The sequence below is a fragment of the Paramormyrops kingsleyae genome, chromosome 1 (genome assembly GCF_048594095.1).
Source record: "Paramormyrops kingsleyae isolate MSU_618 chromosome 1, PKINGS_0.4, whole genome shotgun sequence".
Classification (NCBI taxonomy): domain Eukaryota; kingdom Metazoa; phylum Chordata; class Actinopteri; order Osteoglossiformes; family Mormyridae; genus Paramormyrops; species Paramormyrops kingsleyae.
The window spans coordinates 19,441,001-19,455,888 of record NC_132797.1 but is presented as its reverse complement, the minus strand read 5'-3'; the positions used below and the strand labels follow the sequence as shown (position 1 = coordinate 19,455,888).

Sequence of the window (14,888 nt, the reverse complement as noted above, 5' to 3'; positions counted from 1 at the left end):
GAAGAGACAGATGATTTATGACAAATATAACTGCTTCAAACCTGTGGCTCGGTGATCAATCACAATGGTGTCTGGGCTAATCTCAGAACCCCAAGATTAAGGTCATGTTTTATTGCCCATTTTAGGTAGTGCAGTGTAATGTAAGTCCCAGACCGCACAGGGCATAAGTCTGGATGATATGCCAGTTCTACAATAGAGACTTTGTATGTCTACTGGTCTGTGTGAGGAAACCTGCACAAATAGGAGAAGCAGGCAAACTCCTGAATTATTTCATTCTAATGTTCTAATTTTCATTCTGATGTTCAAGTGTTGAAGTGATAAAGCAGGAGGGCTGCAGATATTATGGTTTGTGATCAGGCTAACAAATGGCTTTTTTATAAACATGAATGAAACCGTCAGTCATTACATGCATTCTGCTATTTTTCAGGTCACTTTCAGTTTTCATTCCACATTTCTGTCCTGTAAATACTAGGAGTGCCCAGGCTTGCAGTGAACTTGGGCAGATTAAGAATGGGGAAACCAGCTTAAGCTTTAGTGAGAGAGTCAAGGTGCCACACCTGAATTAAAAGCCTGCGGCTAACAGCACATGATTTGCTTCATGAAAACGTCACGATGATGTAGTCTGAAGGCAGGGGGTCAGTAAAATAGAAAAACAGTGTCAGTACAGAGCATGCAGAGTGAAGTGCAAAATAAAGGGACACAGGAAGGCACTTAGAGCCACTGTAACATGTCATTGTGCCCAGTGTAGATGTACGGTGTCATAGAGACTGTGCCACGACAGAGGACTGTGTGACTGAGAACATGATGACAACTGACTATTCTCATAGATCCCAGTCTTACAAAAAAACTTGCAGTACTTCTGGTGTCCACCCACAAAATAAGAAACACATCTGTATCTTCAGGACTCACCTCAGGGTAATGAAATTATTACTATATAGCAATATCCAACTGTCCTTCTGTTAAAAATGTAAGAAGAGCAGTTGCTTCCAAACTGTATTACTTGTTCAGCCTGCCTCCATCACAATAACTCCTTTGATCCCATTTATAAATGATGTACTGTTCTCTCCTGACACAAAAAACATACTCATACTGTTAGATCGCCATTGACCATTGAATTGATGCTTAAGAGTTTAGAGCTGCTTTTTGTCATGTTCTAACATTTGTTCTAAATATTTATCTAAGATAACTGGTCAAAAAGGTAAAAAATAAACGAAAAAAAAACATGCAGAGAGGTTTCTATTAAGCCCGAGGAGTTTGGCTGTTTGCTCAATCCCCTGTGGGGGGTGTAGCTTCCATGCTTTGAGTTTCACAGACTACGCCCATGTTCCCAGCATGAGCTATTTTCTTTGCAACACTCTTCAAAGTCAGAGGACTGTTTAGACAGATGGTTCTAACTTTATACTATCACTGTTGGTAGATTCAATGGCTAGATAATCATTTTTGCCATAACAGTGTCACTTTCAGGGAAGATTGTACACATTGTAGCATGTATTTTAAGCAGAAGTAGAAAATAACTGCAAACATCTCTTTACTGTCTTCCTGCCAAGTCTGTTCAGGACAGACATAAGTTTAGGGCACAAGGCAGAGGTACACTGAATCAGATATTTTTAAAAAGTCCTTAAAAATAAATGAATTCAGTAAGATTTTCAAGGACTGAATAATAACAGATTTTTACAAGATCTCAATAAAATTCTTGAAGAGGTAGATCCTGTCAAGGAGGCCATCTGATGAAAAACAATATTTTAACAGCTTCAGCAGGAACACAAAGTATATTGCCTTGTGTGTGTAGGGGGGAACATATAAACCTTAAACCATATTCTTCATATTTTACTGTAAAAATGTATTTTCTAACTTTATAAATTACTACAGGAAACTGTACACATTTGGATGTTTTTATTTTTAATGAAAATGCATTTTTAATGCAGCTTGTTACAATCAATTCCAAATACTACAATGAAATTAGTTTTATTGTAAAAATGTCACTGCACACATTAAGATTTTTTATTTTTCAGTAATGAAATAATTTAGCTACTAAGCAATTTATTTTGAATGTATCTTCTTAGAAATAGTTATTCTTACTGTAACTGTGTGCAAGATATAAAAAACACTAAATCAAAGTGACAGGTAACACAATAATCAAACTAGTATATCAAGTTACTACTGAAGCTCACATTTAAATTTTATTCTTCAATAAAATTGGGAAGCTTAACAGTTGAATAAAACTGGAAAGACTGGATATTTTATCATCCTGTAGGAACATATCGCTCTCATGGTCTCTGGCTAATCCTATTTTCTAGGGCTGCCACTAACGATAATTTTTTTGATGGATAAATCTAACGACTATTTTACCAATTGGTCGATTAATATAAATGACTAATTTTCCTCCAAAAAAATCAAACTGACCGTTTCTTTTTATTTTGACAACATACTGTATGCGCCTGGTTGTTTTCTCTCTAGGTGCTCGTGCATAGCGCTAGTGCCACTGTAGTATATCATCGAACTTTGCATGGTGTGCAAACCACCTTTTTGTTTGGTGATAATGTGAAGTACTCCCACAATTACCTAGTGATATTAAACGATTAATTTGTTATAATGAAGTGTTTTAGAAATTGTAAAGGCAATTTTACAAAAAATGTCAATTTAAAATACTGATGTCGACCATTTTAACGTCGACGAATCGCAGCAGCCCTATTATTTTCACCATTTCAAAGAACCCACAGAGAAATGTTCCAAAACCATTACAGAACCTTCAGAAAACTTCATGAAAAAGCACTGAGAAGCATGACGTCGCCGTCACTCAGGTTCACATAGAGTGGGAAGATGCATGATTCACTTGAGCAGTACGAGTCATATATTGTTAGAAACATTGGACCAATGGAGGTATAGCATGCTTATGGTGTCCTACTGCAGCTATAGGGTGTACGCTTTGAAACAGTTGCTTTCTCAGTCCACCTCAAAGTATGGATTATTGCTCAGATGTCAAAGTTTTTGGGAAAAACACTTCAGCCTAATGCTGGCCTAAGAAAAGTTGACACCTAAACCATTCCTTTAGAAGTGTCTACTTAAAACAAAGATGTCCAGGAAGGGAGCTACCAACATTTCCGCTGAACATACGCCAGCAAGTTTCCCTATTTTCAGTGTCCCTGCTGCCTTAAGGCCTAAAATCCTACACATCTATTCCTGTTCACCAGGTTTAGAATAACCATAAACGTTTGCTTACTAATGCATGTTATATCAAAGGCATAATCAAATAGTTTTTCCATCACCCATTTTTTTTTATTTAGCAAAACAAAACATAAAAAATGTGGAGTACACATGATCCAGTCTACTGCTGCACTGCAGCTGTACGATATCACCGTTATCTAAAGACCTGGTGATTACTGCACATGTCATGTAATCACAATGTGATATCATGCAGCCCTTGATGCACAGACTAGATCTACAGCCAAACTGCTGCTAAATGAGGCTACTGGTTTCTGTGCTGTTTGACTAGCTGCTCAATCTCCCACATGAAGCGTAGGCACAGCTCATCCTGCCAGGGCAGAGAGACGCACTGCACAGCCACTGGCAGCCCTTGACCACCTGTCACAGCCTGAAAATAAGAAAAAGACACCAGGGGACAGACATTCACAAAAACGTAAGTATAATGTAAACATATGACCCTAGGCAGCGTCACGGAGGCCTACAGTGATGAGGTCCCAAAAAATCCCCTGGGAGTGGGGAACACATTTATGTGAGCACCCTGGGTGGGTGACCTACAGAGGTGGACATCTCAGGTCCAGAAAGTAAAAATGCAGACCACGATTTTGTTTCAGCCAACCTGTTGAGTACTGTGACTGTGGGCTCTATTTTGATACGCAAAGCGTAAAGCGCAAACAAACATTTATGGGCATGTCCAAATCCATTTTGCTATTTTGACGAAAAAAATTGACTTTGCGGCAGCACAAGGTGCAAAAAGTTTCTCTTAACTCTCTTATTTTGGGTATATTTTGGGCATAACATCTAATAAACCAATCAGAATGGCACGTCACATCACCGTTAAAAGGCAGCAGCTCATCATCTATGATGGACTGCTACATTAACCTCGCATTTCCCCGGCAAGCCAGATCGCTTTTGGCTCGAGGAAACGGACCTGCTGAAGTGCAAGGTGAAAAGGCGCAAATGCATCATCTATGGGAGCACCACTGTTTCACCTAAGCCTTTAGCAGTGAAGCAGGCGTGGGATGAGGTAGCAGAGAATATGTCCTCATTTTCTGGCATCATTTGATCACCCGCTCAGTGCGGAAAGTGGAATAATGATACCAGAAGATGGGGAAAACCTACTCTATACTCTATAATACAACATATAAAAAATGAAAGTAAAATAAAAAAACATTAGTGCACCTCGAACATATACGTGAGTCAATAACGAGTGTCATGCCCCTATCATGTTTCTAAAATGTGGCGCTTAAATACCGTTTAACAATGCACCACTGACTTTAAACACGGTTTTTGCTGGTCAATTTGACACTTTGCTGCCTTAAAACAGCAAAACCACTTTGCGTTGCATTTTGCTCCAGTGGAAAATAGGGCCCTGTGACTCTGCTCAACTGGTTGGTTGAAACAAAATCTTGGTCTGGATTTTTACTTTCTGGACCTAAAATGTCCATCACCTATCAGTGACCTATCAGTGTAGCTATCAGGAAATGGGCATATGAATTGCTTAGGAAATTTTCATAGTATAATGTCTTGAGTTGATTAAATTGCTAGGAACACACAGGAAGTCACACACTCACACGCTTACCTTTTTGAAGGTCTTGTCCCAGATATCACCAAAATTACCCTTATAATGCTTCAGCTCATTCTCGTCCTCCTGTGTTACCGTGGAGACAGGCACAGCTCCAGCCGGAAAGTTGACAAGATTATAGAGGGCAGTATAACTGGAGGCACCTGTCGAAAAGAGATACGAAAAGGAAAAAATGACAGCCTCCAGTTTTTCGTACTTCATATGGGCTCCGTTTACAGGATTCTGAAAGTCAACCCAAATATTTTCTTCTTGTCATCTGCCAGTCATTAGGAGACCCAACAGCAGAGAATGCATTTACATACAGGTAAGTTTCCCACAAAATCCAAAGTTGTATGCTGGGCCAAGCATGGGGCAGAGAACCACGTCCAACTCCAGCTTTCTCCACTCTGCAATGAACTCATGGGTGTAGTCCTGCAAAAAAATAAGGACTCATAAAGCGAATAGGCAACTTGCAGTCTCATGTATACGGTACGCCAATCCACAGCAGCCAATGTTCTGTTTCGTGAGCTTCATTTTACCATTTTAATATAATCACGTATTCAAGCAGATTTGATTAAACTTGTCTCAAAAAAAATAACTTTTTTTAACTTCTTTTGGGGAGTTTGCATCCAAAATATAACTGTTAAACATAGCAGCAGCTCCATACCTTCCTCAAAAACTAAATATTAAACATACAGTTTTAAATGCTTTATCTCACTAAAATGTTCTTGCAGTCTTTTGCATTTTACACGTTATTTGCAAGTAGTCTAAGAACAAAAGTTCCTTGGACTTCAAAGCAAAAAGCAAGACAGAGAGAATATCCATCCATCTCCACAACTGCTTATCCACCACAGATTGCATATGAGCTGCATGTATAGGACTGTCTTTGGAAGATCCTTTGAAAATGATAATATTGTTTAACATACCTCAACATCAGCATGCTGCTTCCAAAGATCAGTCACTGAACTTAAAAAAAAATTGAAATTAGTTCATTGTTGCTTCCGTTTATACAACTGATGCAATACATTTATAGTTTATGGTCTGAATCGTAATAATAAAGACCTTATACATTTTGATACTGCATTGTTAAATGACATTTTGAATCACCTGTCACCAATGAGCAGTTATCAGATTTCAAAGTAGTCCTCATAATATGTCTCTTTAATCAAAGATCTGTTCAACACATGTCTTTCCCTTGGTATGGGAGGTATTTTCTTATTGGCTTCTTTTGTTGTTAAAGCTCCAGGTTTTGAGTAATTGAGTTTGTAGAGATGGCAAGTGTTTCATTTCACTCACTCTACAATGAACTTGCACATAATCCACTCCAGCTTATCTAAATCCTTTTGAGAGGAATGTTCACCCATTTAAAGGCTTGGATTACTTTCACAGAAAAAATACGCAAGCAACTACATAAAAAAATGTTCATAAAAGTAATTAAATCGTTATAAACTATAATGAGTTAATTGTGTTTATATTCAAACACACCCTGTTAAACAGTAGTACCCAAAGTTCTACTCAGGAACCTTACCTGACTCCACAAGTTCCCTGAATTGCATTTGCTAGGCGAGGGTACTGGAACAGAAGAAAAAAAGACAAGAAACAAACCTAATTATCCACAATCAAAAAAATTCATAGGTCCAAATTCCATTTAAATCCTTTCAAAATCCTTTTATTCTTGAGTTACAGGTCTGGGGAAACAATATATTGTGGTGAGAACCAAAAGAACAAATTCTCTCTCTCTCTCTCTCTTTTTTTTTTTTATAAATAAATTACCTGCTACAGAAAAACGTGAGCCTGATATATACACACCATGAAATCACCTTGATCAATACCCACTACAGATTGACTTGGCCTGATAAATAACCACTACAGAATCACCTGGGCCTGACAGATACCAGTTGGAGTTGGCCATCCCATTCTGCCAATCGACACTGTTATATAAATTTTATAAATTTCATTCAAAAGGGCCATCGATCCTGCACTTTCAGGTTCTCTGCATGGTGATAGAGTGCCTTTGATAGACTGCCCCTCCAAGGTTCATGACCTTATTGAGGTGGAGGGGTCTGTGTACCTTAATGACCTAAATATTTATGTCATCTAGAGCAGCATTTCCCAGCCTTTTTTCTGCTAGGGCACACTATCCATAAGGCAGCATTTTTCTGGAGTGCTTCAGTACGCAGTTGAGAAACACTGATGTACAGCTTTAGATCTTGATAGGACCTTCACTGGAAAACAGGTCTGTGGGGAGTGGGCACACAAACTATGATCCATCTTGTCTCCACTCCTGTTTGTAATTTTCATGGACAGGCTATCAAGGTGTAACTAGGCTTCCTTCTGTTGCTAATAAGGCGGCCACCTGAGTCCCTGTGTCTATAAAAACACTCATTTGTATCCATCACTTACATGTTATCTGAGATAAAGGACATTGTTCTCCTGGTTCTGATTGTCTTTTGTATCGTTAAGGCTGATTCATACTTACTTTATCTGCATAGTATTTACAAACGATAAGTATTTCACATTTGTTGTTAATTTTATTTCAGTTCGTTTAAGAAGCAATATTTATAGTTCATTGCAGTTTTATTATTTTTGTATCTTTTTTTTGTCATTTATGAAAATGTTTATATTCTATAAGATCCCTACCACACTTCATGATTTAAGAGCAGCTTTGCTCTACAGCAGGGGTGGCCAATCTTATCCACAAAGGGCCGGTGTGTATGCAGGTTTTTGGTAATAATCTGTAGGTCAGCTGTTCAAACCCTGGTGTGAGGACTCTTCACCTAATCAGTCCTCTAATTAGTAATTAGGGAGTTGCGGCGAAAACCCGCATACCCAATGTCCCTTTGCGGATAAGATTGGCCACCCCTGCTCTATAGCATCACTCCAGGCCCAGAATCAAAGTACAGGGTGTTGGCAAAGAAGTATGAACATTCAGCATCGCGGACAGTACGGCATTACATGACACGACGAGGTGCGCCAGCATCCACAGCAAGTATGAACAGTCAGCATCATTCAATAGAAATATACTCACCAGTGGGTTCAGGAAAAAGGAACAGATCTTCCTGAAGATCAGAGGAAGTTTATAGCTGTTGGTCTGATCTTTAAGGCATGGGTCAATTGGGCTTCCTTTCCTATAAAAACAGGCCTTTTATTCATCTCCATATGGTCCCAAAATATCCTGTTTGCAACTGACCTATAAATTTGTGTATCTGGTACGTATTTTCAGTATGATCTGCTTATAGTATCATTTATTTTACAGTTACATAGTTTCACTAGAACAGCTTAAGTGCCATGCTCAGAAACACAAAGCCTAGGCATCTGGCACCTGGACTGCACACCAAATTTCACAGAGCACTTAATTTTCTGAACTACACTCCCTGCAATACAAGTCTCCACTTCCAAGCTGATATGGGTTGTTTCACTAATACGATTAACTGCACCAGCACCCTTATCACAAGCACAGCAGCCTAACCCGCTGTGTGGGAAGCTGACCACTTTATCAAACCATTACATTTATTTTGTTTACTTTTAAACTCATTACATCATATACAAAAATAATTGATATATATATTTTACTTAGATGTATATTGTATACGCAGAAAAAAAATCATATGGGGGGGAAGTACTGTACCATGTAGTACTGTTACTCACATGGATTTTACAGACCTAAAAACTATCCGTAACTATCATTACCTGTAAGCCATATGGTACTTAAAATAACAGAATAAAAATCCTATGAAACGCAGATAAATTCAAGCGATGCAGTAACAGCCAAACACTAAATATTTTAAGAATACCTATTTAAAACAGTAATAAATAAGATTGGAACATTCTAGGCATACTTGAATTACACCAAGTAGTGTTTTTTCGTAGCATATGGCATTAGGGGAAGGAATGCAAGAGAGGCTGGTCTGCTTACAAATTGCTAAGGAGTGAGACACCTGCATCTGCCAGAATTCCCCTGATGGTCAACTCATGCATGGCGTAGAACAGCCTTGGCGGAGTGAATGGGACAATCTGCATACAGGAAAGGAATGTAAGGTCAAATGGTAACAACAAGACTACAACACATGTGTTCCTGTAGGTCAACAAATAGCATAATGTGCTAATAATGCACAGGTCATGGGTTCAAATCCCAGAGAACACCCATAAATTATAACTCTTCCCTCTAATGCAAATCATTGTGAATAAAAGTGTCAGACAAATATGAAGAAAACGGGTCTACCTCAGTTTAAAAAGGACATGCTAATTTTACTGTTGTATTGGTCATGAACCCAGTTCGTGCTACAATATACCAATATATTTGCAGTATTAAATAGGAAAAACCATCCATTTTCTAGTCACTTATCCAGGAGACATGGAGCCTTTCCCAGGCAGTACAGGGCATGACGCACACACGATCACACATGCAAACCACACATACACACACACACACACACACACACTCCACGTACTCCATTAATTTCTATGGGCATAACCCTAATCCTAGCAATGACAACCTTAATCCCTGCCCAGCTCAACCTTAACCATAGGTAACCAAACAAAATACAAGATTTTTGACATTTTTTGTTTTTTTTACTGAATTTTTTTATATAAAATTGAGTCTATCGTTGTGGGGACCAAGAAAATGTCACACACACAAAATCAGGCCAGTCAAATCTGGGAAATGTAAAACTTAAAAATATCTGGAAGGAATATCAAAGGCTGACAGCTCAATGATAAATCCACTTAATTAATTGAACACCACAGAGCTGTTTTCTTTTTAATTTCATGTCTAGACACTCTTGCCCACGATAATGTACTCAGCCAATTGAAAAGTGCACTAATCTGCTTCTCATTCTTACCATGGGTTTGCACTGTGCATTAGTTTGCAAGCAGCTCAGTTCAGTATATCATATATTCAGTTACTCCTGACAACTTAAGAACCATCTCAAATTAAATCTCAGGCTGAAAGGGTGAAATTTTTCCTATAGTGGCTTGCATTTCATAACTCATACAACATGAGAAAGTTATGTTATCCTAAGTTTAATTTCACTGTTCTGTGGAATAGTTTTTTTCTGGTCTGTAACGTGTTTTGTGATTAGAATGACTTGCCATATTCCTTACCAAAATAAAGGCTATCCAAGTATCTAATTTCAAGTTTGTAATCTTTAAAAAGACTTTTTAACTAGCAACTTACGACCAAGTACAAGTAAAATTAAGTTTGAGCTGATGTACTGAGCTGGTGTGTTCATATTAGTAATGGAGTTCTGTCTGGTTGGTGCTTAACAGGTATGGTGCAACATTTCCCAGAATAATGTGCCGGAAAACACACCGTGTGCCCTGCTTTTTCCAGTAGCTCTCTGACCTCCCGCAGAGCTCGGCTCATGCCAGGAGATGGCAGCGTCATGCCATCGTTCTCATAGTACCCAATTCTTAGCGGCCTGGTGCTGGAGTACACCTTAAGAGAGAGGAGGGACAAATGAGAGACATGGGGACAGACCCTTCATGGAAAGAAAATGTGAGACCAGCATTTTACCTGCTCCTTAAATGGAACTGGAGGGACTGTAGGGTCCAGAAAATACATGTCTTCACATAAAAGTGCCTTCATGCACAGGGCAAGGCCGTCTACATCCTTAGCCAAGCAGCCGGCTGTCGACAAGACTGCCAGAAAGAAACGAGAAGTGAAGTGTGAGTGTAAAGCGCTCCTGATGTCATCCTGCTGCCCCAAGCAGGATCTAGCCCAAAAACGTCAGCAACAGCAGCACTGACACTAATTCCTACAGCCGAAATCTCATGCAGATGTTGGTATATCTTAGGAATAAGAAATATACAATCATCTCACCAGATTTTTGTCCTCGGACACATGAAGCACAACCACGCAAACTAAAAGTAAACAGACAAGCATGACAAAGTATGTCACAAGATTTCATTTATGCAGACATACACATTGTCCAAAATTAATTTGATATATACAAAATGTTATATTCATATATACAAATGCAATATCTGCCAAAAATATCCCAACAAATCAAATTGTGAAATTGTGTTCACTTTCATATATTTCAAAGCAGTGAAAGTTGAGGTAATGTGACATTTTCTTAGAAAATAAGAAAAATGAAATCCGAACATGCTATTTACATAATAAATGCCAATATTCTCATTCGGCTTGCAAATCTAGAGACTGACCTCAATCGGCCAGAAGTGGGTTTGAAGCCGCAAATTCCGCAAAAAGACGCTGGAATGCGAACGCTGCCGCCAATATCTGTCCCGATTCCCAGAATGGATCCTCCTCCAGCAATCAGCGCCCCCTCCCCTCCAGAGGACCCCCCTGAAGTCTTCTGAAGATTGCAAGGGTTCAGTGTCTGTCCATATATTGGGTTACTGCAGTCGTAGCTGAACAAACACAAAGTGAGAAAACAAAAGGGAAACCCTTCAGTTGGTGGGACAATGGAGGGAGCTTCATACAAGCCAAATGATCACAGATCTACAAACTGTCAAAGTGACGTTATTTTTCCTGAATCTTTTTGGGTAAAATTTATCTTGTTTAAGAAACAAGACAAAAGTACAGCTTTCAAAATTAAGGAGCTTGGTAATATTTTGGTATTGTAATATTTGTATTATTTGTTATTGGCATTTAACTTCTTAATTATTTTCTTACTGTCCGGGAGCAACTGTAACCACATAATTTCCTTAGGGATAAATAAAGTATTCTAAATCTGAATCTAAACGAATATGACCTTTGTTCATATTTAGTCATCTAAGCCAGTATTTCCCAACCTTTTGTTCTGCTATGGTACACTTTGTCCAAGGCAGCATTTTTCATCTGGCCATGGCACGCCAGTGGAAAAGTGCTAATCTGAGCAAAAGTTCATGTGATATTATACTGAAGTGCATAGGGACCTGGGTTAAAAAGTAACAGTCACAAACGCTCAATATCAAGGTAGCATTCATTGTGTTATGCATAATATAATGCACTGTAATATACACAACTTATTTACAAAATCCTGCGGTAGATAAAACTGGGGGGGATTTCAAGCCAATAATTTAAACCACCCGTCTACATGCCTGACGTATTTCACCTGTTTAAAGGGTAGTGTAAAGTGACACTCTGCATCCTGCAAAGCGGTGTGTCGCCACACACTCAGCTCCATGTGACTGCAAGGCTGCAGCACCGCAGACAGCGGCAAGCTGGCAAAATTTTAGCCCCCCCATTTGAGACAGCCAGTCAGTGACGCCCTGCACCTAACGCGACATAGCCATGTTCAGCTGATTATGGTGACAGTCACCACCCCCTGACACCTACACCTGCTTTAATAAGCTCCCTCAGCAGGAGCAGGGAGGTCAGTGGTCAGCGGCCAACCTTCTCATTGCTATAAGTGGCTTCCTGTTTTGTTTTTTTTTTGCATAAAACTGCTACTTTTCATCTCTCTCCTCCAACATTCTGCTTTATTCGGGTTGTACACAGAGCTGGACAATAAGCTTGCCCACATGCCTGAGGTGAGTCATTTAGATGAAGGGTCAGAACACCAACACAGTAAAAAACACTGCATGACGGTCTATGCACTTCTACTACACGAACCCCTAGTAGTAAAATTTCCACCCTTGGTTGTATGGAGCTTGTGTCATTTGTCTTTGTTCAAATGTCACCTCATTTTAGATCAGTGAATACGAGTGGGTAAAAATTATAGCAGAAATTAGAAAATGGGGTGTTTGCAAATTTAAGCTTTAAAAAAAATGAGTGTACATAGTTAGTTTAGTTATTACTGGAACATCATTTGGTGGACCACACTCCTGCAGTGCATGCACTGCCTAAAGCTGCTCACGGTGCAGTGCGGACATTTACTTGAGCAGTCCCTGAGGAACATTAGTCTTGACAAATGGTACGGCACCCTGTCTTTTCAGCACCTGGACCAGGACCGAGTCGGCAGTGGCAGGCTGGTCCAGCTTAGAGATGACACCGCAGCTGGAGTCATGACCCTGCGAACCACACAGAGTCACAGGACTGCCGGAACTGCCTCAAGACATCATGCTATGTCAATAAGGGTAAGGGCACACTGTATTTGGGGTTATAAAGCAAACACAAAAAAAGGATTTTGTTTTTTGAGATTCACAGTGGAAATGTTAAATGTATATAATGTACTATAATGTAAAGGACCATCCATCTATCTACCCATAACTGCTTATCCAGAATAAGACTTGGAGAGCAGGCACCCTGGACGGGACGCCAATGGATGATGTACCTTGTAATTCAAATTATCCTTTATGCTAACAGGGATGCCAAACAGGAGTCCATCCTGATGCGTCTCTATCTCCCTCAGCTGTTCGCGACTCTCCAAGAGGAACTCGGTGCTGCAGTTGAGCCTCCGGCTCACCTGCAATGCCTGCAATGTAAGAAATGTCATAAGAAATCTTAGCTGAAAGGTGGCTTTCTGTGCTTGTTCTCTGTGTGCATTATTTACTCGGAGTTTCACAGTGGTACAACAGCTTGCAATTCATAACCATTTTAAAGAAGCAGGTTTTATACACAATTTCATTCCAAGACATGTATGTGGTAGAAATCCTTACCTAAGCATTTTCTAATTTTAATCATCAGTCTTAAATCAAAAATAAATTATAATTGACTCCAATATATATATTTTTTAATATGATACAAAAATGTGTTTTAGCTGTTTCCCCATTAGTGAAAGTGAAGTTACACTGCATATACTAATTTTGCAACATCATAAGTTTGTCATATTTTTTTCTAGTCATAAATGATTGAGTAAACTCCGCATTAGACAGCGCCAGTGTCATATTGCTAGCTAGGTATTCGGAGGTTAATTTATTCCCGACTTTAGACCCACTTATTACAATGCAGGTTGATAAGGGTTAATGGGACAAATGTGACAATAGTTTAAAAGACGTGTATGAACGCATTCACCTTCTCAATGTAGGCATGAAGAACAGCGTGGGGACTCAACTCTCCGTCTTTCAGTTGTTTGCAGAGCTCATTGAGAGACAGAGCCGTAACTTCATTACTATCTATCCCCGGGTTCTAAAAAACAGCAGAGACTGTGGTTTAAATTCACGGTCACAAAAAGTCATTATGCAGGCATGTAAATGTGGATAAATGAAGAGAATACCGAGAACTTAAGGCTAAAAAAGAAGGTGAATCAAACTGACGGTATTATTCCATTCTCATAACATTAGTGTAAACAGAGTTGAGTCAGCTCTTTTTCCCAAGATTCTCAGCGAGGTCCGACAATGTACAGGCGTACAAAAGTATGAAAGCTTTTATATCATTGTCGATGTACATCACGTTTAAACTCAAAGTATATAAATTTATAGCAACTGGAAAAAGTCGACAACTTAATTTACATATTATTAAGTGAACAGCGATCATGGAAACGTGTGGGGTCCCAAGCGTCTGATGCCTCGGAAAGACAAGCGGCGTGCTGAGGCTGTGAAGATGCAATCAAATTACAAACATGGCATCTTTTATTTTAAAAGTTACTTTTATACTGAACCCAGATCCACATGAAAAAGACTGGATCTAAATTCAAACAACGCAGTTTAAGTATGAAGACACGTCACCTGTTCTGCGAACTCCTTCACGGCTTTTTCGGCGAGCCCAAACGACTCGTCCCTGCGTATGCGGGCTCTGCGCGTCTTTTTCGCCGCCCGCACCGAGTCCATCCATCCACGGAGAAGCAACACGGCCCCAATACCGCAGGCCGCGGCAGCCAGCATTGCGGCTCGGGACAGATGTACCGGAATCACCTGCGAGTCGCACCACAGCTTCATGATCCAATAGGTCTAGCGACACGGACACCAACGACACCGTCCCTTTCAAACATACAGCACACGTTTCGCATGCACCTGCACTGTGCTGTCCTGTCTCGCACCGACACCCGAACTCGGTGCACGGAGACGCGGCGGTAATGGAGATCCAGTCACCAACTCTTCTGACCTTTCGGGAGGCGGCCCTACTGATTCACATGTCACCGTCGGCATATGTGACATCATGAATTTAAAGTGGCGAATTCGCTGGGGGTTGTCGTAAAGTATATTGACGCTGTATAGTTATCTTGGTTATAAATTCGGACAGGAAGCGTCTTGATCATTGGTGTCGTTAGATCCGATCGCCCGGTGATGCAACCCCGAG

The 14,888-nt window shown here is 39.8% G+C and overlaps 1 protein-coding gene across 1 annotated transcript; it reads right to left on the bottom strand.

Annotated features, from left to right (window-relative positions):
• Positions 1-1,878: 1,878 nt before the first annotated feature.
• On the bottom strand, positions 1,879-14,888 carry faah (fatty acid amide hydrolase). The gene is made up of 16 exons (XM_023807406.2): positions 14,603-14,888; positions 14,318-14,503; positions 13,665-13,778; positions 12,985-13,125; positions 12,588-12,721; positions 10,931-11,137; positions 10,587-10,627; positions 10,281-10,405; positions 10,077-10,202; positions 8,682-8,779; positions 7,794-7,893; positions 6,294-6,337; positions 5,692-5,731; positions 5,089-5,197; positions 4,784-4,929; positions 1,879-3,592 (listed from the first exon to the last, which is right to left on the bottom strand). Exons 1-16 carry the CDS (start codon positions 14,747-14,749, stop codon positions 3,467-3,469), a joined length of 1,884 nt encoding a protein of 627 aa, XP_023663174.2. The 5' UTR covers positions 14,750-14,888; the 3' UTR covers positions 1,879-3,466.